The following is a 25,423-nucleotide window of genomic DNA, read 5'->3' as shown; positions in this document are numbered from 1 at the left end:
CTGAGGTTTAAACAGTAACAGCTACTGTAATGTATGGACCTTTATATGCCAGGCATTTAATACATGCTCACTTAGTCTTCATGGCAACTCTGCAGAGTAAGGACTACGGCACACCTGCCTAGGGGCTCCCAGCTGGCGAGCAGCAGGACCAGTCGGCCTCACGCGACCCGGCTCCTTCTCCACACCCTCATTCAGTTCCTGCCACCTCTCCTCTCTTACAAAGACTAAAAACAAATATGTATAAAATTAAGAGCTGAAATAACTTTTCCTTTAAAAGCTACTTTTTGCCCAGCCAGTACGGCTCAGTGGTTGAGCGTTGACCCATGCATGCACCAAGAGGTGGCCGGCTGGATTCCCGGTCAGGGCACAGGCCCATGTTGTGGGCCTGATCCCCAGTGGGGGCATGCAGGAAGCAGCCAATGGATGATCTCTCTCATCAATGTTTCTATCTCTTCCTCTCCCTTCCTCTCTCGCTCTAACATCTATAAAGCAAAAAAATGTTAAAGCTACTTTTTATCTATGACAAATATGAGTTTCAAAAACAATTTTACCAGTGGAATAAAAATTAATATAACTACTACTATTTATTTTTTATCTATGACAAATATGAGTTTCAAAAACAATTTTACCAGTGGAATAAAAATTAATATAACTACTACTATTTATCCACCCAATACTTTACTGAATTCTTACTTTTGAAATCAGAATTGTACCTTGTATCTTAAGCAATAACTGCATAGTGAGAAGATTCCTTTTTTGTTTTCTGTTTACTATTCACAAACAATATATTCAATTTACCTTTATTATTATTATTTTTTCCTCACCCGAGGATATTTTTCCATTTTTTGTACAGATAGAGTGGGAGGGAGAGAGAGGAAGGGGGAGAGAGAGAGAAACATCGACGTGAAGGGACACATCGAGTGGCTGCCACCCGCACAACCAACCAGGGCCGGGGACAAACTGCAACCGAAGTACGTGCCCTTAGCGGGAACCGAACCCGGGTCTCTCCGGACCACAGGCCGACGCTCTAACCGCTGAGCCAAACTGGCCAGGGCTCGATTTACCTTTAAATACTGTCTCCAGAATTCTGATTGTGTAGGGCTTCTGGGTAAATACAATAACTGAAACAGAATTGTACCTTGTATCTTAAGCAATAACTGCATAGTGAGAAGATTCCTTTTTTGTTTTCTGTTTACTATTCACAAACAACATATTCAATTTACCTTTAAATACTGTCTCCAGAATTCTGATTGTGTAGGGCTTCTGGGTAAATACAATAACTGAAACCACAAACCTTTCCCCAAATTGTGCAACTAACAAATGCTACCAAATTGCAAGTATATTATTCTGACTAAGGCATAACAAACTAGCTCTGAGAATAAAGGTTTTTCAATCATGACACAACAGAAAAATAACATGAACAATGGCAAGTTAAAGCGTTATACTCCACGGAAAAAAGTATTCATATTTTAAACAGGCTATATTGTCACAAGCAACCAAAGCCAAAATCAATTCAATGCCAAGAAAAATTCAAAATAAATAAAAATTTTATTTATGTCAATGATGCCATTTATTTACTGCAGTTACATAGATTCTGAAACGAGGTTAACCATACAACTTAATTAAAGAAAACTGAAACTATTTAGATACCTAGAAAGACTACTTTAAATGTCTCCATACACAGTGAAAGAAGCCAGTTAAAAAAAAAAAGATAGTAGTACTATACTAAAATAAACTATTTTCATGTTACATATAATAATTTATTTATTCACTAGCCTCTATAAACCCTCTCTGATTAACTCGTCGTCACCTGCCAATCTACAAACTAAAGCCGGGATCAGTCTGTTTTATTTGCTTCTCACTGATTACATAACACCTCCCCCCAAAGACTGTCCCGGGACCGCGGAGCCCAGGTCCAGCGTCACACAATGACCACTCCCCACACACAGAAACGCCGAGCGCACGCACTGAGCCGCACTGCGCACTAGTGACCCTGTGCTGACCGCGTCGGGAGGGAGGCTCTGACACAGGAACACAAGCAGTGGAAAGAGGCCGCACCACGAAGGGAGCGTTGACTGGGGCAGTGAGCACTGACCCTGACCTGAAACCTGCAAAACGGTATTAACCAACGTCACCCCAACAAAGTCAACTGAAATAAAACAGAATAAATTCAAGAAAATCAGAGACTCATTTCCTTACTTTCCTATCATGCTAAGGATCTCCTTGAAGATTAGGGCCTTTCTCTACACAGCAAACAGCACAGGTGGGTGCAGCCATGTTCTTCTCCAGAGCAAACAGCATCGCTTACCGGGAGCTCTGAGAAGGCTTGCAGCCATTAAGGGCTGGGACTCCTCTCTATGGGCATCACGTCAACAGAGGCTCAGTGAGAAATGGAACCTCCTGTTGCAATGTTATTTTTTCCAGGAGCTTATTACCTGTTTCTCTGTGTATGCACGTGTGCACACACATCCGCGCTCTCTGTGGGAGAAAAGATGCTGCTGGAAAAGCAGGTGACAGTCTGCTGTGAGCCTCCTCCAGAGACAGTTAGAATGAAACAAAACAAGTTTCTGGCTGTCATTTCATTAGCATCCATCCTCCCCTACTTGATACCTATCAACTCAGAGTGCCAATAGACAGTAAGAATTTACGAAAAGAAGTTATACTTTCAGACCTTATCTTTCAGAGATACTAAAATATTTATAGGTAAAATGATCATATCCAGAAACTGCTTCAAGATAATCCAGTGGAGAAAGCAGAGTAGAACCCAGATGCCCACCCACTGACAGGCACTAACGCCCGTGACAGGAACATGGGGTTCATCATACCACTCTCTGCACTTCTGTAAATGTTTGAAGTATTCCACCAAAAAACTTTCACAGATTCAAAACAATGCATTTACCAAGCATTTATTGAGCAGTTCCCATGGTAAAATTACATTATTGTTCCTAATGACCCCCTTACCCCTTTCCATCCTTAAGAGGATTACACAGACTTGCCCATCGTAGTGATTCACAAAACTACCTGCGGGAGGAGAAACATCCCTGCCTACGGACAAGGAGCCTGACCATACAACTTACTTTGGCAGTGACGTGTGTGAGCACGGTGACTGATTTACATCATGACTGAGCAGACACTGTAAGAGCCACTGTACATGTGCACGTCCCAGACGGGTTGCTCCTCCAGCAGGTGTCCGGAAATGCTGCAGCCAACCCACTGCTGACATGATACAATGTGAGCAAGAAATAAACCCTGCTGCACATCAGAGATCTGAAGGTGTTGCTATGATGACACAACCTAGCAAAAACTGACAGATACACCTGCTAGGGGCTAGGTACAAAGAATGCTACAATGAAAGGCTGGCACATTTATAAGAATGTTTTGGAAGGTAGACAAAAAAAGATTAAATTATGGCTACCTCTGGGTAGACAGTTTAAGAACTGGTGGGTGTATTCAGTCAGATAGGGTAAGATCAGAGGGAGACTTTATATCATCATATATTATTTGAATTTTCCCGTGTACATTTTTTAAACCTGAACAACATCACCTAGGTTCTTGGATAATCTGAGTTATTTTTTCACTCCTATAATTTTTGGCATTAAAAAGTATATATAATACAGCAAATAATAATTATTTAAAAATGATTAAGAACTATCCTCCTACCCTTGAGAAACTCCAAAATTGGTTAATATAGCTTTTAAAAAAAGCCTTTTCAAAAAAAATTGTTAACTTTATTTTATCATTATTTTTTTTAATCCTCACTCGAGGATTTTTTTCTTCTGTTTATCATCAGATAGAGTGGGAGGGAGGGAGGGAGAGACACATAGACTGGTTGCCTCCCCCACGACCCAATGAGGGCCGGGGAGGAAGGAGGAACCGCAAGTGAGGTACGTGCCCTTGGCCAGAATCGAACCCCAGACTCACTGGTCTGTGGGCGGACACTCTAACCGCTGAGCCACACCGGCCGGGGCTCACTGTTAATTTTTTAAAATTAATTAATTAATTTATTTTTGTTACAGGTGTTTCTCCTTTTCCCCCCACTGATACCCCCTGCCCCTCCCTCCCCGCCCTGTCCCCAGCTTTGTTGTCCATGTCCATTGTTCATGCACATAAATTCTGTGGTTTATCTCTCCCCCCTCATCCCCTCTTCTGGGGATTGTCAGTCTGTATCCCACTTCCACGTCTCTGGGACTACCTCAAACTAAAAAGCTTCTGCACAGCAAAAGAAACAACCACCAAAATGGAAAGGCAACCTACTCTATGGGAGAGCATAACTGCCAATGATACATCAGATAAGGGATTAATTTCCAAAATATATAGAGTGCTCACACAACTCAACAAAACGAAGACAAAGTACCCAATTAAAAATGGGCAGAGGAACTAAATAGGCACCTCTCCAAACAGGACATACAAAGGGCTAAGAGACATATGAAGAAATGCTCAACATCACTAACCATCAGAGAGATGCAAATTAAAACAATGAGGTATCACCTCACACCTTCAGAATGGCTGCCATCAACAAATCATCAAACTACAAGTGCTGGCGAGGGTGTAGAGAAAAGGGGACTCTAGTGCACTGCTGGTGGGAATGCAGACTGGTGCAGCCACTATGGAAAACAATATGGTGTTACCTCAAAAAATTAAAAATTGAACTTCCATGTGACCCAGTGATCCTGGAAAGTATTATCCTAAGCGAAACAGACAAGTATCATATGATCTCACTTATTTGTGGAATACAATGAACATACCAGTCTGAGGAACGGGGTAGTTCCAGAGATGTGGAAGTGGGGTACAGACTCACTGTAATTTTTTAAAGTGGCAAAGGCTGAATGCAAAGAAAGGGTATGACGCTGGCCCCAGCAACAAAGCAGGTTTGAAGGCGGGCTCTGCGGCTCCGGGCCGCAAAGGAAATCCTCTCAATCACTACTGCAGAGCTGGTTACCGGGTGAGGGAGCTCACTCTGTCAACAAGCCTTACCCGGTACTACTGCACGTTAGCCCATGTAGGCTAAAATTATTAAAAAGTTAGAAGACAAAAAAAGGAAAAAATTCTAACCATAACTCTTGTAGTGATTAAACAACACGTGAATGGTTCCTCAAACATATCTCACTTAAATTCGAGCAGCATTTGAACGCAGCAGCATCATGTGATCGGGAATGTCTGCGCTTTCAGACAGCACCTCAAAGCACTTCTGACTTTAACCCTCACTCCACCTGAGAGGTAGATACTACCAACATTATAATCTGTCCTTTCACTATAAAACATTTAAATACCCCTTCAGCATACTTGCTCTAAGAAAGTCTTGCCCAGACAGCCAATAAAACAGGAAATCAGCTGACAGTGCCACCAACACCCCAGAAAAGGTCAGGCCTTTACCCACAAGAACCACTTCCCCTGAGCAAACCACAACGACTGCACAGGGCAAACCACAGCACAAGCTCGTGTTTGGAACACAGATCACTCATCTCGACCTGCGGAGGAGTGCGTCCAGGCACCTTCACAAGACTCCCACCGCTTTCCAGGGAGTCCTGAGGGCGTGTTCCTCTTCTGGACAAGGTACAGCCCCTGCTGCGTCACACGATCAATTTCACAGGGCTACCAACGAAGTCTTCAGTGTTCAACAAGAGAATAATCTACATTTTCTGAATCCACAGAAGATGTACAAAATCTTCTTTAATGTCTTGTATGTGAATCTAAAATCCGCATTTAACCAGAACTGTAGTCTCAGAGCCGTATCTTTAAATGGTAATAGGCTTTGTAATATCAAAAGAACAAGCATTGTGACAAGTGACTAACTGTACATTTAGCTAATCCAGATTTTCTTATATATGTCTAATTTCTTCATGAATTGTTACTCACAGTCCCAACATAGCAAACCTCATTTTTCACTGGCTATTACATGTGTATGTTTCTCAGCACCAGGAAGCCAGGAAGAATCTGAACTTTCAGGAACACGGGTGCACACTCATTCAATAAGGTAACCTTAAGAAGGTTTAATTACAAGTCAGTAATGTATGCTTATACAATTTAGGCAAAGCCTCTGACCTTGGGCATCATAACGTGTTCCCTCTGCAGAAGCAAAAATCTGAAAATTATTCTAGGAATTGGCTTCCTGGCTTTTCTTAGAAGCTGTATTAGAAGCTAACATACTTCTTTCATATATGGCTATCTTGGCACTTTAGATATTCTAAGTTGAAAAAGTAAAATGGCCTTCCAAAATTCAAAACTTTAAAGAAAACACTCACCAACAAACTACAGAAGTACAAAGACATCTAATTAAATAATTTAAATTAAGTTGTATCAATGAAAAAGGTCTACTAATATTTAAGATTTCTTCTATATATTTTATAATAATTTAAATATGCACTTTCCTTCTGTTACTGTCTCGTATTAGTAACAATTCTTGTAAATTCAGTGGTAAGAAAGTAAAATGTTACTTCGTTTTTAACAATAGTGCTTTTTACCGGAAAAACACTGTGAAGCACTGCCACTCCATTTCTTTCCACTCATCTGTGTCAGAGGGAAAAATTAAAGTTAAAAAAAAAAAAATGACATACAATTTAAGGTAAAACTGAAAAATCACTGCAAAAAAAAAAAAGGGTAATACCTTCCAAATGTATCTCGCCACAAGTATCTTACTTTAAAGCTACAATCACATCTCTTAATTTACTTGTAAGTTCAGAGATTCTTCACTGGCTTTTCATCCGAGAATGGCCTCTAAAACTAACATGTTTGCTGCCCTTTTGTCATAGAATTAATCATACTTGTTACATTAGGAACACTCATATTTTTAAAAAATCACTTTGCAAAGAAGCCTTTTATAACATGAGTAATTGCTTAATTAGTCAATTTGGTAATTGTTGTTTTTATAAATTTGTTTACTGTTTTATTTAATTGTGACATCTCCCACACCCATTCTAAAATCTAAAATAAAAGGGAATTAAAATGATCTTGAGAATCTCTTCACCTCTAATTTTGGGGAACACCTGGAGAAAATTGAAGACCACCTGAAAAACTAAATTTAGAACTTGCTGCTCTAGAATATGGGTAAAGATAAAATGCAGAATATCGTATTTTGTACCAAGAGAACATTTAAGGAAAAAAAAAAACACATTTTGCACTAGGAAAGCAATTGGGAAAATGCTAACAAAATATTAACAGGGACAGGTTGAGTCTTAGACAATGAATGAATCAACAGAAAATACACAACTTGGTCAAGCAAAGAACAGTGTGGGGGAAGGGTGGCGTGTAACTGTCAGAACCATTCAGAGTCGTAGCAAACGGGCGGAGAACATTAACCCAGCAACATTAGCAAGTGTGACTAGTGACAAGACAACTTCAAAGCAGTTTGAGCCCAAGATCAGGGAAAGCGTCCTGATTACAAAATCATACTGCTGTGCAGTTTCCTAAGGAACTAGAAGTTTAAAATTAGAATGCTAAAAGGTATCCTGTAAGAGACAAAATCCCTCTTGCACTTGTTCAGGTTGGAAAGTTATTAAAGGAAAGTAGGAAAGAAAAAAATAATGTATATAAAAAGACAATAATTAAAGTGAAAAGGTAGGGGACTTGAGAGCAAAAAAAAAAAAATCTAGATTAAAATCTTGGGTCTGTCCTTTCCAGTTTTATAATCTTGACTTAAACTCTGAGTTGCCTGAAGTATAAATGGTGATCTGTCCTATGCTGAGTCGAAAACATTGTAAATGCTAAAGAATTACAGGACATCGGTACATGCATGACAGTTGTTTACTCAAAAGGAGACAAAATATTTATAATTTTGCCAATTTTATAATTTCTGTTTAAATGTCACTATTTTGAAGACTCCTAATTATTAGAAGGAAAGGAGCATATCTTCAAATGAAAGTTTAAAACGTCATCAAAGCCAAGTTTTAATGGAGGAGACCAAATGAAGTTCAGCTCCCTATTCCTGAAAATATGGCATGGTCAATTTCAAGGAGATAAGAAATTCTATGATGAGAAGCACTTCTAGTAACTTTGTCAGGCAACTATGATATAAGAGGGTTTCTCCAATTACTTCTGAAGAAAACATTCAAGTATCCTGCTGTTGCTGTGACCCACACATCAGTTTGGCAGGCAATTCAAATCCATATCTAGATGGCTTTCAGAAGAGGCAGCCTTATGTGTTTACGAAAAGGTTTTCAACTGTTTTCCCTGGAATCACAATGCTCCACACACAAAAAATATGTAAAACACACCATTTATGGGTTCCATCAATGTTCGCTTCAAATTTCATTTTTTAAACTGAAGATTCAAACTTAGTTTTTAAAAAATCCTACATGTTAACTCAATGTTTTATACCACATCTTAACAATTAGAAACCATGAATGTGTTCAGCAGTATTGCTGGGTTAACATATTTTTATACTGACTCAAATAAAGCTTCTCTTGTTATCTTATTGAATAAATATGAACATCTAATAAATGTCTATTTATCAGGAAGACTACAGCTCTGTTGGTTTTTTTTTTAATTTACTTTGGACTGTACATGTTTCTCATGTAAAACTGAACAAGTGAATGTGTTACCGCACATCTATATGGATCAGGGTTCTATACCGAACTATTAGAAGGCAACACAAATGGGATCCTGAGTCCCAATTTCAATTTTGTACTTATCCAAACAACTGACTTTGTAAGTAAATATTACAAATAATTTCACCTTGCACATAACTCAGGCAACCTTCAAAACAGCACACTTACAGTAGTATTTCTATATTGTTTTAAATCAAAAGTATTATATGGCACCGTTGGCAGAGAAAGTATCACGAATGAAAGTGCCCTTATAACAAAATCCCACCTATTCTGTCCCCAGAAATTCTCCTACCTATACTGTCCCTAAAAATTCATTGTTCCAGAGTCTAGCCTGAAATCATTTACTGAGCCCACTGAAAAAGCATTCTCTTCCATTTCTCAGAAGAAATTTCAATTGTCATAGGACCCTTAAACTCTCAGGGACAGGAGACAGGTATCTAGGAGGACTGGAAACAAGATGTATTCTAGGACTGATTGTGGTCCTCAATGCAAACTGCAAAACAGCAATTATTATTTCTACCACTTTTTAAATGCTGATTCTAAAAGCTGAAAACTATAGTCTCCAGGTCTCACAGACGTTACAAAGCAAGAGACTGGAAGGTAAGCTACTTATATATATTTTTAAGCTGTTCAGATGCATTACATAAAAACTGTTAACTGCCATAAACGTGGTTGGGGTTTTTCACTGAATTGATGGCTATGCCTTTAAAAATGGGATTGGGAGGTTTGGAGAGTAGATGAAAAGGAGGAAAAGAGAGTACATAAATATGTTAATTTAACTGCAAAATAATAACAGGATATTAGTTCTGAGTATCCACAGTGACCAAACAGAGCCTAAACACTGCTGAACTCCATCCCAGCCCCAGCACTTCCCTAACACAAGAACAAAACTTTATTTTGTTCAGCCATGTGTCTCCTGCCACAAACGCACAACAGAACTCCCAAAATCAGCTAGTCTGATTTCAAGTAAGGACAGACAGACTCTTTGGTCAGAAGCACCACAATGAAAGGACTCGAACTCACAGAGCCCGCTGCTGGGTCTGCACACTAGAAAACAAAGCCAGACCACAGACTTCAAACTTGCAAGGAGCTTTAAAAAGCTACACTGGCACGGTTCATTCGCTGACAGGTCTAGAATCAGCGAGACAGACTCAGTACCTTGCCTTAGTGAGAAGAGGGGAGGAGGGGCTGGGGGAGGACGGGAAGTACTCCCTAAGTGGTGAAGGCACACTGGCACAGAAACAGTAATACTGAACCAGTGTTTCGCCCCAGCATATACCAAGCCAGAGACAATAACCCTCCGAAAGAGCAAACTCTAGATGCTTGATGTCTGTGTGATATGTTTAAAGAAAAAGTAACGGTCACATAAGAATTAGTACTGTAGTGCTTCTTAAATTAAGTGACTTTTAAAGGTTTTTCTTTTAAAAAATATGTAAAATCAGGTGCACTTGAACCAATTCAAGGATATTAATACCCAAACCAATTTGCAAATTCATCTTATACTTAGAATCCACATCATTTAATCCTTTGGGCCTAGCACAGCGCCTGGCAAAGAACAGGCATTTCTTCACTGCATGCTTATTGCATATTTATAGCTCAACTAATTTGTTAAAAGGGTACAAATCCCAAGATTTTATTTCCAAGATAATGAAAATAGTAAGAAAACCTCTGAGAAGAGGAAGAAAGGTCATTACATGGGGGGGGGGGGGCATTGTAGGTGATTTTTGTGTGGAATGAATTGATGACTCTAAATTCTGTTTCTACAAAAGTAAACACCCCTATTATCGCAATGAAAACTACCAACACTACATTAGTTCCTAGTAAGACTTCTTGTCTACAGGTGCACCAGAGTGGGAGGGAACTGAATAAACCAGAACAATTACCCACACACACCCATGAAAGTGATTCCTCAGAAGCAAAACACCCAGAAAAGTAAGGAGGGTAAGTACAAGAAATCAAGAAAAGCATTGTTATTCATGTTAAACGTCCTCTCAAAAAGTTGAAAATTTCCTATCACTGAAAACTAAAATGTATGTTTAAAAATATGCACTCTAAAAATAAATACAGTTTAAATATTTAATGGTATCTTTTTAGGTAAACATTCAGGACACTGGAAAGCATCAACAGGAAGAGGAAGTGCCGTTTTCCGAGTAGCAGTTAGGGTATGATCATGGAATCTGGCCCTTTTGAGATCAACAAATGAGTCTTACAATTAGGTGAAACTCTTTTGGAGAATTCAACTATTTTCTGAGGCGCACTATTGTTGCACTTTTCATCAAAGAGTTTTCATTGCCCCCCCCCCAATTCAGTTATTTGATCTTTTTTTATGACGTAATCCAGTTTGAAGGTTGATTGAAGAAAAAAAAAAAACAGCTGAAATCTGGGGCAAGGATATGTTATAATTAAATTGAGAAATAAAATGCAGTAAAAAAATAAAAGCTTTTATCGCTTAACCTAATATTTAAAAGAGTAATTATAAAGACCAAGAGAACTGCACTAAAACCACAACTGGTCCAGCGCAATTCACCCCCTCCACGGGCAACGTGAGCCGTGCGGGGAAAGGCTCCCCGGGCTCCCCGATCCCCCACCGGGCTCCCCGATCCCCGCCTCGCTCCCACTGCAGCGCTCGCTTGGGGTTCGTATCCCTTAAATACTGAGGTTTCTGGAGGATGAAATACTAAAAAATGCAACAATTAAAATAAAGCCCCGTGATTTTCCCTCTTTTTTTTTTAGCTCTGACAGTGCCTCCAGCAAGGGCCCGTGATTTACTGGCAACTGCGACTTTCTGGAAAATCGTCGGGTAAACAATGCGCAGGACACTTCCGAGATCAAGTTCACAGACGACCACGCAGAGTCTCGGCACGAGGTTCGCTCCCAGGGCCCCTCCGGGGTCCGGAGAACCCAGCCCAGGGGCACAACCAGCACCCAGCCAACTCGGGGCGCTGACCTGCACCCGGTTACCTTCCTCTGGCGCCCGGACACGCCAGCCCCGCGCACACGGCGGACAGAAAACCACAGCGAGGCTCCACCTGCCCGGCCCTGAGGACCCGAGGGCCAGTTTCTCTCCAGAAAAAACCGCATTTCCCAAAGCAACGCACCAAGGACCTCGCTGGCCGCCGGGCCCGTCGCAGGGCCGCACAGCCCTCCCGACGCCCGGCCCCGGCCCCGGCCCCGGCCCCCGGCCCCCGCCCGGCCGGGCCTCGCGGGCGGCGGCGCGCGGCTGCTGACCTGTCGGGGGGCGTAGGCTGTGTGCCGCTCATTGGGCCTGGGCGCGGGGTCCTCCTTCACCCAACTGGCATCTTACAGCGGCCGCTGCACGCGCCGCGCTCTGGGCCCGGGCCCGGCTCCGGCTCCGGCTCCGGCTCCGCAGGGCCGGCGGTCATCCAGCGCGTCCGACGGCGGGGCCGGGCGGGACGGGGCGGCCGCGCCGAGCGAGCGCTCTCCCGGGCCGCGCCGAGGCCTCCGGAGGGCAGGTGCCGGGGCCGCAGCGGGCACAGCCGGGCGGCGTCACGAGGGGCCGCGGGGCAGGGCCGCGCTCCTCTGGGCCGGGCTCGTCTGGGCCGGGCCGGGCCGGGCTCCTCCTCCTCGCGGGCGCGGGGCCTGCACGCCCCGTCCGTCTATCGGGGGCTGGCGGCCGCTCGGCGCTGCAGCCTCCGCCGCGTCTCGGGCCGTCCGGCGCGCGGCTCGCGCGGCCCCATGGACCCGGGCCGGGCCGGTCGTCGTGTCGCCGCCCCCGGCGGGCGCTGGGGCGCGCGGGTCCGGGAGGGGGCGCCGCAGCGGACGGGCCTGCGCTCAGCGCCGCGGCCCGAGGCCCATCCCGCCGGCGCTTCCGCAGTCCGGCGGCCCCGCCCCGTGCGGCCGGCGGCGTTCCCGCGAGAGGCGGCGGTTCCCGTCCGGCCGGAAGCGCGCGGGCGCGGCGGGACTCGGCTCGCACGGCCGCGGCGGGGCCCCCCTGGGCGCCGGCCCTCGCGGAGCGGACGGGACAGGCCGCCGGAGGCACGGGGGCGGCGCGCGGAGGGGCCGGCGCGCGAGTTCCGGTTCCGGTTCGGTCCGCCGCGCCCGAGCAGCGTCCCGTCCCCCGCCGACTTCCCTGGCCGCCGGCCTCAGGCTCCGGGAGGCGCCTCCCCGGATCCCTCCGCCGGCCGCTCCCTCCGCGTGCGCGCCGCCTGCGCGGGTCCTGCCGGGGCGGAAGGAGGGCGGCCGGGCTGGGGAGGGGCGCCTCCCGGGCACCTGAGCCTTTAGGGCGACGTCAGCCCCGACGCCGAGGATCCGGGGGCCAGGCTCCAGCCCCGACGCCGGCCCTCTCGTTGGGGGTGGGCCTGTGCGCTCGGGGCCGCCGGCCCGGCCGCCTCACCTGGCGCACCTGCCGGCCGCCCCCGGTGCTGGCCGCGGGGCCTTCGGTCGGACTTTCGGGGGAAATGCGCGCTGGCGGACGCGGGAGAGGAACGGCGTCGCCTGCCCGGCCCGGGAGCACGGTGCACGCGCGGCGGCCGGAAAGGGGGTCGAGAACCCCGTGTGTTGGTAGCACGGGGCGGCCTCTCGCTGAAGAGGCCGCACAGGAGCTGGTGCTGCCCCTCCACCCCGTCCAGTTCTGTGATTGCGGACTTCGGTCCGGTTCCAGCGGAACGACCCTTGCAGCGTAGGTCCCCGACCCCTGCGCACGTCTCAAGTGTATTCCTCCCCGTTTCTCCGACTTTTGAGTTTGAACCTGTGCTGACGGGTACAGGACCACAGCCTTTTTGTGGAAATCAAGTGGCAACGCAACTGCAGTGAGCAGTGAGCAGTGGGCGTGGGGAGGGGAACCAGCACCTCTTCAGGCTGTTTCTAAACGTGTGTGTGTGTGTGTGTGTGTCCCCCACCCACAGATCTGATGTCCCCCCCACGACCAGCGCGCGGGCATAGATGTGACCCAAGGCTGACACTAACGGGTTAAAAGTACAAAAAGGAAAAGATAAACAGGCCAAAGATGACTCTTTATTGCTTGTGGGTTTTGCTTTGCTTTGTTTCCCCCCCTAAGTCCAGGGCACAGCCAGCCTATTTTGTAATGTTTATTTTGGGAAAGAACAGAAGCAAGTTAGGGTTCCAACCCGTTTCCTAATGACCAGACCGGGACACATCGCCACCTGCTGGTGCGCCATAGCATGACAACTGTCCTGAAAACAATTAAATTGCGTATTTTCTACATATAACTGGAAAGAGTTCCATTTATCTATATACAATGACCAAAATGCAAACCTTATCCCCAAACATATCTTTCTTACATGTATTAAATATGCATCTTTTTTTTTTGCCTTGTCCTAATTTTACAGTGGACCCAATGACTCATCAGACCATGCTTTCTAAAAATGAGTTCCTTTCTTCCCTTCAAGAATGCCTCACTACTTGAGTTTCGGGAATAAAACACTGGGAAAGCTTCCTGATTCACCTTCTTTTCCCTGCACACAAAAGTTCTTGGCAGAATGCTTTCAAGATCTCTCCAAAGTTAAACAGACCCAAAGTTCTAGCAAAGAAGGTCTTGCTGTGGGAAGGTTTCAGAAGACAGGAAGCAAAGGATTTAATTAAGCCAGTCATTCCTCATCCCAGGACTTTCTTCTTTAATAATGAAAATCTCTGTGTTCACTCACAAAGCTCTAATAGTAAAAATGTCCCTGAAAGCTCTTATAGGTGTTGGGAGCTCTAGACTGTCCTAAAGCCTCCATCTATAGAATCCCTTCAGAGTTCCACAACACTCGCCTGGGCCACTAGTTCTGTACCGAGACAAATGACAGTGGTGACCCAATTCACTGTGCATGCCCTTTGGCTTTACAGTGGGACTTCCTCTAAACCACATTCTCACTCCCTCAACCGTTCTTTCAACATGCTTAGTGTTGAGCACTGTTGTAGGCACTGGAAATACAGTTCTGGAGAGCCAAAGGCCCTGTTTTCACGGAGCCCACTCAACATCATTTTCAAGGCAACTACCCAAATGGGGCAAAAGAAGAAAGAAATTAAGTTCTCTTTTTTGCCAAACCGTTTCCTGTATATAGATTGCTGCTCCCCAAAGTAAAGACTGTTGGGAATGGTTGATGATAAGCAGCAGGTAAGAGGCATTTCACTGATATGTATAAACATAGATCAACATTTCTACTGGCCAAAAGACTTTTTTTTTTCCCCAACCTCTTGGCAAAACCACAACAAAAATATAAAAGCATACTCTAGATTGATAAAAAGTTGTTTATTTTTATAAAACAGTACAAATTTTATTGAAATATAAATCCTCTTGAGTGGTATTACTTATCACATAGTAATCCAAATGCAAATGAGTACTTCATTTTATCTGACCATACCACATGTTAATGAGCCCTTCATTTACCTGTGATATAGAAACTCAGCATCTTAACTGCTGGTCATCTTCATTTCACATTTTTCTCTCAGAGTTTCCTTCATAGTTATTAGTTACAGCATCAAGAAAAGCTGAAATGAGGGATTCTCTTTCCCTTATCATTCTGTAGGTTCCTCAAAATTCAAAAGCCCTACATACATTCACATGAGTACCCCAAAACAGCAAGATCTGCCATCCCCAGTCCCTTCACTTTGGAGGAGTAAGGAGGAAAGAATTGGTACCAGTTAAGCCTATTAATTTTTCTGGTATGGAACAGGTTGCACTGGGCCAACATTTAAGAGCCAGCTTTCTTTTTTCTTTTTAAGCTCATGCTCCCAGCCACTCTTTTTTGCTAGGCTTTTGTTAAAATCAGCACTCCCCAGCATCCTCCTTTGACCACAATTTTGTTGGAAAGAAACTGGCCAGCATTTTAAGGATTCTGATCACAGAAAAAAAGAGATGGAGATGTTGCTGTCAGAGTATTTCCATGCCCAGCAAAACTCTTGAACCAAATGACAGTCATTTTAAAAAGATCCACTCTTAACGTGCCTTTAAAGTTGTTTTTCCTGAGTGATGATGACTTGATGTGGTTCCAACCACTCTGCCATGTGTGGCCAATGACCCATTTTCAAGAACTCTCATAAGGTCAATATTACCAGTGACCTAGGATGACCTAACACTTCCCCCTGACCTCCACCCTATACAGTAGCCCTATTCACTTGCTTACCAACACAGATAATCCATCACCACTGATCTAAACAACATAATCAAGTAAAATAAATAGCAAAAATTAAATAAATAATGTTTAATTTTTTTCATTAAAGCCCTCCATTGATGAAATGCTACATAATAACTTTGAAATACAAAATGGGGTATTTCATTCATTCACGCCAGGACCTACAAGAGGCAAAGAATAAATGAGTGGACTGCCCAAATGATTTGGCCAGTGAGTAACAACATTCTGTAGAAGAACCCAGGAGTTCTTGATTTCAAACTATTGTTCTAAGCTTACATTCTTGCTTTTCCTGGGTGAGACTAAAATATCACACTCATTTTTTTTTTCCTTCCTAAACTGGCCTTGTCATAATATTTTGTCCACAGAGAGTGGTACCTGTTCCAGAGAAAAGAAATAATAAGAGGACTAAAAGGGAATGCATCCAAAATGAAAAAAAAAGATTCATTACCCTGAGGCCAGTACATACTTTAGTCTTTAGTTCTAGTGTGCAGTCTGAAAACTGAACTACCATCTCAAGCACAGTGAAGTCCACATGGTAAATCCCTATGGAATTTAGTCACAGCCTCCCGCGCCTAGGAGGTTCACGACCAAAGCCCCAAGAACTGGTGTTGTTTTCCTGGTAGAGCAGAGCTCAGGACAACAGTGCTCAGTAAATCTGCCCACACCTCGTCCATCTCACATCCACGTCCCAGCTCTCTGGTTTTGGAGCACAAAAGAGTTAACATGGCAGGCCTGAACTGCTGTCCTTGGGAAGGCTGTCCTTTGGCTGGCCTCAGGGAACACAGATTTGGGGAGGGCTCCAACCATGAACTGATCAGACTGGTTCACTGGCCCCAAACTGCCTGTGCAAACACTACAGTTTATGCTGAACATCTACTTTCGTTCTGGGAGCCGGGAAGTTTGCTGCCTGCCAGGCAAAGGCTTCCTACATGACCAGCTCCCAGTAACAACTCTGGGCACCGAGTCTGTATCGACTCAGGAGACACTTCACACTTACTGTCACAAATCACTGTCAGAGGAAGTAAGCACATCCAGTGCGACCCCACTGGGAGAGGACGCTGGAAGTTTGGGCCTGGGTTTCCCCTGGACTCTGCTCCAGGGGTCTTCTCCTTTTGCGGATCTTTCTTTCTATCTTTGCACTGTACGCAATCCAAGCTATAAGCACAACTCCACGCTGAGTCAGGAAGTGCCGAACCTGAAGGTGGTTGGAGACCCCAGCACAGTTTTACAGGAAGGCTAAGTAACCCACTACCACTGCCCGTCTCACCCCATCCTTCTCTCCTTCTCCTCCCTCTGTTCAGGCAGATTCAGTTCTCCGCTCCAATGCTCAGAACACCAACGGCAGGCATGCTCCTAAAAGTTACTCACTTTATAGTAAATGGCATAAATTCACTTAAATCGCTGCATGGAAAGCAGGATAGTGTTTGTTGAACTGGTCACTCTCAAGAGAATGAGAAGCAGAACTACCCTTTTTCCAGCTCCTTTCCATGCTGTCTGAATGTCCCGCTGCCCGGGAACCACAGGGCCCAGAGTAACCACAAACGAAAAGGAAAGCAGTTCTGACTTATTCAAACTACCACTGACTAGTCTGCCTACCACTGGAGAAGTTAATGTGTTTATTTTTTTATTTTTTCCCCCTTTATTAATTTGAGAGAGAGAGGAAGTGAGAGGGAGAGATAGAAACATCGATGAGAGAGAACATCGATCAGCCACCTCCTGCATGTCCCCCACTGGGGATCGGGCCCACAGCAGGAGGACGTGCCCTGGCCAGGAATCAAACCGCGACCTCTTGGTGCTGGGTCGATGCTCAACCACTGAGCCACACCGGCCAGATGGAAGTTAATGTTTTAATACTAGTATGTGCTCCACTTAAAAACTGATCCATAAATTTAGCCCTTTTTTGAAACCTAGCCTGTTAGATAAGCGTGATTCCAGAGCGGCCACATTTCTAACCTGGTTCCCATGGCTAGTGTGTCTTGAGATGCCCCTTAGGTTTCAGCTGCTGCTCCTCACTCCGCCTGCTCCTCCAGGCGTGGTACTTCTTGATGCTCTTCCTCCACGCAAAGCGCCAGATGTGTAACATAAAACACCAAGACACAGCATACATGGCTATGCCCCCCGCCTTCATAAACCATTTGGGCTTGGGTGAGGCCATTTCACAGAAAAGGAGGTGAGCGCCTAAGCCAATCCTCACTCCCGTGAACAGAGCCACGAAGAGGAAGTCCACCACATCTCCAGTGAAGCTGTGGTAGCGCCCGGTTTCACGAAGAAACCAGCGCATCTGTAGCAAGGGGTTGGTGATCTCGCTTCCAAAGAGGACAGCGTTGACCTCTGTGCCTGACTCTCCAAGCACCAGGGCCATGATGATGCCCAGGATGCTCAGTGTGTGGTGGGCCAGCATCAGAGCGCCCTCAGACTGGAAGTAGATGCACCAGCCCAAGTCAAAGAGGAAGTAGCCCAAGGTGACGCACAGAACGTACACTTGGAGAGGTGTATTGGGTGAGCCTGAAATAAACCAAGACAGAAACAAATTGAGTGACTGGGGATGGTGCTGCCTGACACAGGGACCCTGTTACTGTCTCTCAACACTTTTTAAAATATTGAAATAAAAAACAATGGTGCTCACATGCTTTTTTAATGACAACCAAAGAAAGACTCGAACCTAAAACCTTGCTCTTTATCAAAGCAAACAGTGTCACAGGCCCCAGAAATGCTGGTGTGATGAATCAGACCTCTCATAACTGATTTAAGCACCAGCAGTGATCTCAGTATCTTCTCTATGTAGCAGCATAAAACTGAGTTATTTTGTTCTTTCAGCTAAAACCCTAACAGTTTCTTTCCTTTTTTTTTTTTAACCAGCTAAAGTTCTGTTTCCAAAGCTTTTCATTATCCTGTCCTGAATACCAGATTAATTTCTTCATTTACTGGACACTGGTGACCCTAACCCATCTTAAAAGTGGACTTTGGAAAGAACCTCAGAAATTAGTGTGTTTCACGTCCAAGAACACAAGGTACAAGGATCTGACATGTTCGAATCCATTAAGAACCTTCATATAAAACACAAAGCTTAAAAGTTGCTGTAAAATCAGTTTGATAGTTTGGGGGGAAACTCAGAAGTTCAATATAGAAACCTAAGTAAGGGGGGGGGAATCTAAGGTATTTTTTTAAATCTTACTTTAGGGGACTTATGGACTGAATGATGTCACCCCAAAATCCGTATGTTGAAGCCCTAACCCCAGCACCTCAGAATGTGACTGCATTTGGAGACAGGACCTTTAAAGAGGTCACTCAGTTAAACCAGGATCACTGTGGTGGCCTAATCCTTAGAAAACAAGATCAGGGCACAGGCCAGGCGAGCACACAGGAGGAGCAAAGCCTCCGCAGAAACCAAACCAGCCAGCACCCTGACCTTGGGTTTCTAGACTCCAAAATTGTGGGGAAAAAATTAACTTCTGTTGTATAAGCTGCCCAGTCTGTATATTTTGTTATGGCAGCCCCAGCAAACTAATACAGGGGACACAACTTTTGTCGCCTAAGAGAGTAACACTTGTACATCTAGCAGCTGAAAAATTAATATAGCTGCCTCAAATAATGAGGTATTGGTTACATAAATGATGGTAAGTGCATACCACATAATAGTATTTAAATAATTAAAAAGAAAAAGGAAGATGTATATCTATAAACATGGAAAGATGATGTCCTTTGAATATACCAACAAGTAAAAATTGCTGGTTACCAAAAAGTATGTATAATACTGTCCATTTGTGTCTGTTTAGAAGATGTTTATACTGGCTTTGTTTTGTACATTTTTATGAATTACATTATAACAAGCATTTAAAATTTGTTTTAAAGGTAGACAGTTATGAAAAGCAGAAACAATAAGTGACATATGCAACATCAGAGCTAACACTGAAGACTCCCAATACAAATGATAACGGTAATTATTTTTCAATATTCTTTGATCTTGTATAAGTTCTCCGAGAAAAGGAAAAGTCCTATCGTTCTAAGACTACCCCCAAATTATAAATCCCTTAGGGAAAAATTATCTGTCTCCCACCTACCTGGGTAGGTAAAAGGCCAAGGGCCATCAATGAAGCCAATATAAGCTGAGAGGCCTATAGAGAGGAGTCCGTGGGAGAACGTCACCAGCCGGCAGCTCCACTCATAGCTTCGGTGCTTATTCACACAGCAGAAAGAAACGTAGAGTGAGAGCCAGCCCCCCAGGCTGCCCAGGACCTGCAGACACAGAGCTAATGCCATCCTATGGTGAAAAGACCAAAACCAAAACAACAAAGAATGCACCCTAAGAAAACAGCATGGGGTTCATTTGTGTATCTTCTTCATTTCTACTATAAAACAGTACAGGAATGTTGCCTTCGTAGCACTGCTTCTTTATCTACACAGCCAAGGATCTTCCACGGAATTGTGGCTACATTTCTGACTCTGTTCCTCAAAGATAACATGCTGCCAACTGATCAGAGCTGAAGACTGGCAACTGGGAACAGCATTCTGAGTTAGCAGACTAATGCAACACGTTGTTATAAGCAAATGTCGACAATAACCTTGGACAACACTGCAAGTAATATATGTACTATGTAATATAGTGTATGCATAAGATAACATGTTCACATGTCAAAAACCGCAGTTACAAGCTCTCACGGAAATACACCAGCACTGCGGTCAGATCTCGTATGACACCTGGCAGGTTAATGTGGTTCTAGGCTGATACTGAACTCAGCTGAGGTTTGCATTTGCGTTACAAATTTATCAGTCAAAATTGAAACTGGAGGTGCACCTACCTAAATAGAGAACTAAACAGAGCTCAGATATTTTGGAAGGGGAAAAAAATTCTAGTTCTATTCAGTTCTGAAATCTAACTCAAAGATTGACAAAGTGGGGAGCAGGATTATGAGGTTCAAGTGGGAAGCTTTCATTGAGATATAAAAATATCTTTAAGACAATTATTTAAAATGAAAGTCAGAAGACTATGCTTTGGAATTTTTACTGGTGATAAAGATACAAGGACAAGAATGACTGTAACAATTGATTTAGTCTTACAGGACTAAATTCTAAAAATAACCAAGATGTTGTTATTAACATTCATGAGCAATGTTAAAAGTACAAATAAAGAAGTAAAAAACATTTCAGATATCCGCCTCATCTCAGCAGGAATTTTCTGCATGGCTACACTTATTGCTTCATCCTACTGACAAGTGAAACAGTATCTGTGGACCAATACACTTTAGTACACAAGCCACTCCCAAGAATGTTATCCAGAGAAAGCTTCACGAAGGTCCAGTTCTGTACAGCTATCATCTGAAATAAGATTTCTATTCAAGAAAACAGTGGGTGTCCATCACAGACCTGAGTTCCAATTCTGTCTCTCTCCCTAAATGGCCAATAAGATTTTGTGGGCAAAACTTTAACCTCTTGAACCTCAGCTTGAGAGAGAGAGAGAGAGAGAGAGAGAGAGAGAAAAGAAATACCATATAATTTCACTTATATGTGGAATCTGAAGAACAAAATAAATGAACAAACAAAACAGAAATAGGCTCATAGATATAGTGAACATTTTGACAGCTGCTAGATGGGATGGGATTTGGATGAAAAAGGTGAAGGGATTAAGAAGTACAAACTGCTAGTGACAAATCAGTCACAGGGATGTAAAATACAGCACAGGGAATATAGTCAATAATATTGTATGGTGCCAGTTGGGTACTAGACTTATGGGGTGATCACTTTGTAGATTATACTCATGTCTAACCACTATGTTGCACACCTGAATCTAATATAATAATACTGACTGTCAAATGTAAATGAAAAAAAAATTTTGCCCTGGCCGGTTTCACTCAGTGGTTAGAGTGTTGGCCCTGGAACCAGAGTCACGGGTTCAATTCCAGTCAAGGGCATGTACCTCAGTTGCAGTTCAGTCCCAGCCCTGGTCAGGGTCATACAAGAGGCAACCAATCGATGTGTCTCTCTCACATGGATGTCTGTCTGTCTGTCTCCCTCCCTCCCACTTTATCTGAAGATAAACAGAAAAATATCCTTGGGTAAGGATTAAGAAAAAAGAAAAAAAATTAATTGACATTACAAAAAGAGCGAGAGAAAAGGGTAAGTCTCTAACTCGGCCCAGCTCTGAGTTCAGTTTTGTGAAACATCTAGGCCGGTGTTCAGAGCAGGAGCCAGAAATGCTAAGTACCCAGAGGGAGAAGAATCCTCCTCTGCTTCCTTTCAAAGGCCGGGTCACCGCCAGCGACGCGGATCAGCTCACGGGGATGTGCCAATTAGTATTTTTAGAGGCCTCTTCCCTGAATCCTAATTCCCTGGCAGGGCAAGGGGAACAGTGGCCCATTTACAAAGACTTCAATGAAAGAACAGGCGGTTGCAAATCGCAGATACAACTGTGACCTTGGAAGAGTCACCCCACCCTGGGCTTCAGCTTCTTCCTCTTGGATGAAGAAACGGAGTGTTTGGCCGGTTCGGCTCAGGGTTCCTGGCTCTGCCCCCTCCCTCCCGTCCGCTGCCCCGGGGCGGCGCGCCTGGGGCGAGCGGGCACCGCGAACGCATCCCTGGACCGGACCGGCCACGCCCGCCCGGGCGCACCTGGGCCGTTAGGCCGGCCTCCTCGGCGCCCCAGCAGGCACAGCAAGGCCTCGGGCGCCCAAGGCCCCAGGAGCCCCCCGCCCCTCGCAGGCAGGCCATCTGCCCGCCCGTTCACCCACCAGCAGGCCGGGCGGGCCGTGTCCACTGCGTCCAGCGCCCAACCCGGCCGCGGAGCCGGCCCTTCGCGCCGCCGTTACCTGACCCTGCGAACAGAGGCCGCAGGTGCCTGGGCTCCGGAGCTCAGGGCCCGGACTCCGGAAGCAGGAAGCAGCAGGGAGAGAGAAGGAGATGAGGCTCTGAGGGCAGAGGAGCCCGGGGTCTGGGGGCACCTCGTGGCCGGGAGGATGGAGCGCAGAGCGCAGCGGGAGGAGGGATGTTCTCAACCTGGGCGCGGGGCCTCCTCCGGGCAAGGCCAGCTGAGGGGTGGGCTGGGGCTTGGGTGACTTCAGACCGCAGGCTGCTGCGCTTGTTTGTTTATTTGTTGTCTGTTTGTTCGAATAACTACCCATCCCCCCACCTCTCCCGTGGGGGCGCAGAGCACCTTCTATGTGCTTGCATCCCAACCAGGCACCCGGAGAGGCAAGACACAGCCCCTGCGCTCATGGCCGACTCTCAGTTGTGAAACGAACACACAATAACTGATTTGCAGAACAGTCCCCAGGCCTGGAATGAGAAGTTATCTCGTCTTCCAGCCCCGTCACCAACGTGGTAGTAAAGCATAAGACTTGAGAGCAAACCAGGCTTGATTGCTGTGTGTCTTTGATCAAGTTACCGGACTTCTCTGTCCCTGGCTGCTCAGCCACAGAACAGGCGCAGCACTGACAGCTGTCGGAAGGTTATTGGGACAATTGTGAAGGGCTTATAACAATGGCTGGCACATGGGAATGACGATGTGTATGTTCATGGTTAGGGTGCCGCTTTGGGTGAATCCTGTCTCTCCTCTGAATCTTTTTTAAGACCCAGGAAGGTACATTTAAAGGGATGACCAGACAGGTATAAAGACTCAAGTGCAGGGAAGAGGGCATCTGGCTTGGTCAGCAGGGCCGACGGAGTACTGACAGGCCCAGGCATCCATGAAAGCAGAAGCCCTCAGCAGAGCTGGCCGCCTTCACGCTCGGTCCAGGGAAGAGTGACTGGTAAATGGTCTTATTTGGGTCATTTGTCTTGCCAACCCTTCAAGACTAAGGATTGCCTTGCTTCCATCTTGTTTCCTTTGCACCTGATATGAGGCAGGTTCAATGAGTATTTTCTGGTTGAGTGAATAGGAAATGAACTTGGAAAAGTATGTTGGGAGAATATCGTGGCTCCCAGATCTCATGGATTGTGTATACCGCTCGAAACTGTTTTGAAAGTACTCTGTGCAGGCTGCTCCTTGAAGAATATGACTTCACAGGCCTGGTGTGGTGCCTAGGACCTGTATCTCTTTACACCTGCCCTGGGTCAAGCAGATGATATTTGATGATCACTGCTGTTAGAGGAGCGTAAATAGCTGGTGCCAGCCTAAGGTGCCAGACTGAGTCATCTTATCATGTGAATAACAGGAAACCTGGGATGCTACTGGGCAAGGGAATACTCCTTTGTGTTTTCCAAGCCCTTGCTCCTTGACGTTCACAGGGCCAGCACAATCTGCAGGACCTGAGTGTGCGAGAAGCACAACATCTCAGAGCCTAACCCAGACTTACCAATGTAGAAGCTGCACTTTGACGAGGTCCCCAGGGGTCTGTATGCACATCTGGGCAGTGGTGCTCAACCTTGACAGCACAATAAATCACTGGAGTTTCTTTAAAAGAAGCAGATCCCAACTCCCATGCCACACCCCAAAGTAAATCAGGACCTCGGTGGGAAGCGATCTTTGTGATAGGCAACCCCCGGTGAGAGTCCCTGCTACACAAATACTCACCTAAGCCAGCATAAACTGAACTGGAGAACACAACCTGCTACACAAGCGGCCTGGAAAGACCAGATGAGAGGCAATGACAGCCCGAGGACAGGAAACAGGAGATCCGATCCACTGCGTGGAAGGCACGCACATCCCAACCTTTTCCCCACTTGTTGTGTTGGAGACATTTTCCTTCTGTGGCCTGAATCCGGATCTTTCTTCTCACTCCCACGCTCTCCATGAAAGAACGTCAGGAGTCTGAAGGTCGAGGACATAGGGAAGGTGCCAGTTCTCCCAATGGAGACTCAACTGGGCCTTTATTCCCAGATGACTGGGATTCCAGGGTTATGCCTCATTCCCTGGGATTAAATTTTATTCATTTACATGCCTTTGGGCACAATTCTTGTCCCACCAAATCAGATCCTTTTCAATAGCGGCACCCCCAGAAAAGTTCTAGACTGTTGAGGATAGTAAGGGACCAGGAAACCTCCACCAATTTATTTGAAGAGCAATGACAATGATAATCACAATGATAACAGAAGAGATTTATTGTTCTGTGCAGGCAGAGAGACAGTCAGTCCCAAGCAAGGACAGTGGGCCAGGGGCAGAAGGTCACCACGGCAGAAACTGAGAAAACAGCTGCCCGCTACCCGTCCCCCAGGGTGACCTTTCCTCCCCTGGCAGGTTGCTAGTCATGGGGGTTAGACCCCCCTAGTGGGAGAATGAACAGGGAGCCAGAGAATAGCCCTTGAGCATTAAGCCCCCAGAACAATGCGGATCTATCTGATCTGCATCGAATACATCTAGGCCTGAGCTGTGTTTCAGCTCCAGGCACAGAAAAGCAGCAAAACCAGATCAGCGATGCCCTGGCTGACCTCACAACCAGCCGCGCTGACTAATTACTGCCCCTTGGTGCTGACCAGGACCCTAAAGCACACAACTGGAAAGCTGATGCCTATTCTATTGCGATTCTCCCCCACCCTGAAAAGCCTTAGGACTGAGGTCCAATCTGCTCCTCCTCTCAGGAGCACCCCTGCACCCTTCTTGTGCCCCTCTTCTTACCCCCAGTGCATTGCCTTTACCTTTCTCAGTTTCTCCTGAGCTCCAAGGGCCCTTCTTTTGCCTCTGTAACTTGTTTCCTAATCCCGTGTCCAGCTGGTCCACTTTTCCTACCTCTGTAAGTTGCTAAATAAACTTTCTCTTACACTTTGTCTTAGCTCTGAACCCTTTCTTTGCCAGAACCCAAGCACCAAGGTTGCTGAGCCCAGGTCTGGTCTGACTCCACTGGTCCAGCCCCT

General features: G+C 45.4%; 1 protein-coding gene and 1 long non-coding RNA gene across 4 annotated transcripts; one reads left to right on the top strand and one right to left on the bottom strand.

Moving 5' to 3' along the window:
- Positions 1 to 14,805: 14,805 nt before the first annotated feature.
- On the bottom strand, positions 14,806 to 22,493 carry TLCD5 (TLC domain containing 5). Of its 3 annotated transcripts, none has more exons than XM_036260068.1 (3): positions 19,702 to 20,130; positions 17,594 to 18,145; positions 14,806 to 16,835 (listed from the first exon to the last, which is right to left on the bottom strand). In XM_036260068.1, the coding sequence occupies exons 1-2, from the start codon at positions 19,898 to 19,900 to the stop codon at positions 17,607 to 17,609; spliced, it is 738 nt and encodes a 245-aa protein (XP_036115961.1). In that variant the 5' UTR covers positions 19,901 to 20,130; the 3' UTR covers positions 14,806 to 16,835; positions 17,594 to 17,606. The 3 variants fall into 3 exon arrangements, with proteins under 3 accessions (XP_036115961.1, XP_036115958.1, XP_036115960.1); XM_036260065.1 differs by lacking the exon at positions 14,806 to 16,835 and adding an exon at positions 22,444 to 22,493 and having other exon boundaries at positions 17,434 to 18,145; positions 19,702 to 19,901; XM_036260067.1 differs by lacking the exon at positions 14,806 to 16,835 and adding an exon at positions 22,366 to 22,417 and having other exon boundaries at positions 17,434 to 18,145; positions 19,702 to 19,901.
- Positions 18,499 to 19,581, top strand: LOC118628977. The gene is made up of 3 exons (XR_004959332.1): positions 18,499 to 18,651; positions 18,821 to 18,923; positions 19,493 to 19,581. It is a non-coding gene; the product is annotated as an uncharacterized LOC118628977 (long non-coding RNA).
- Positions 22,494 to 25,423: the final 2,930 nt, after the last annotated feature.

The sequence above is a fragment of the Molossus molossus genome, unplaced genomic scaffold (assembly GCF_014108415.1).
Source record: "Molossus molossus isolate mMolMol1 unplaced genomic scaffold, mMolMol1.p scaffold_m16_p_13, whole genome shotgun sequence".
NCBI lineage: Eukaryota > Metazoa > Chordata > Mammalia > Chiroptera > Molossidae > Molossus > Molossus molossus.
This window is presented reverse-complemented; position numbering and strand designations above follow the sequence as displayed.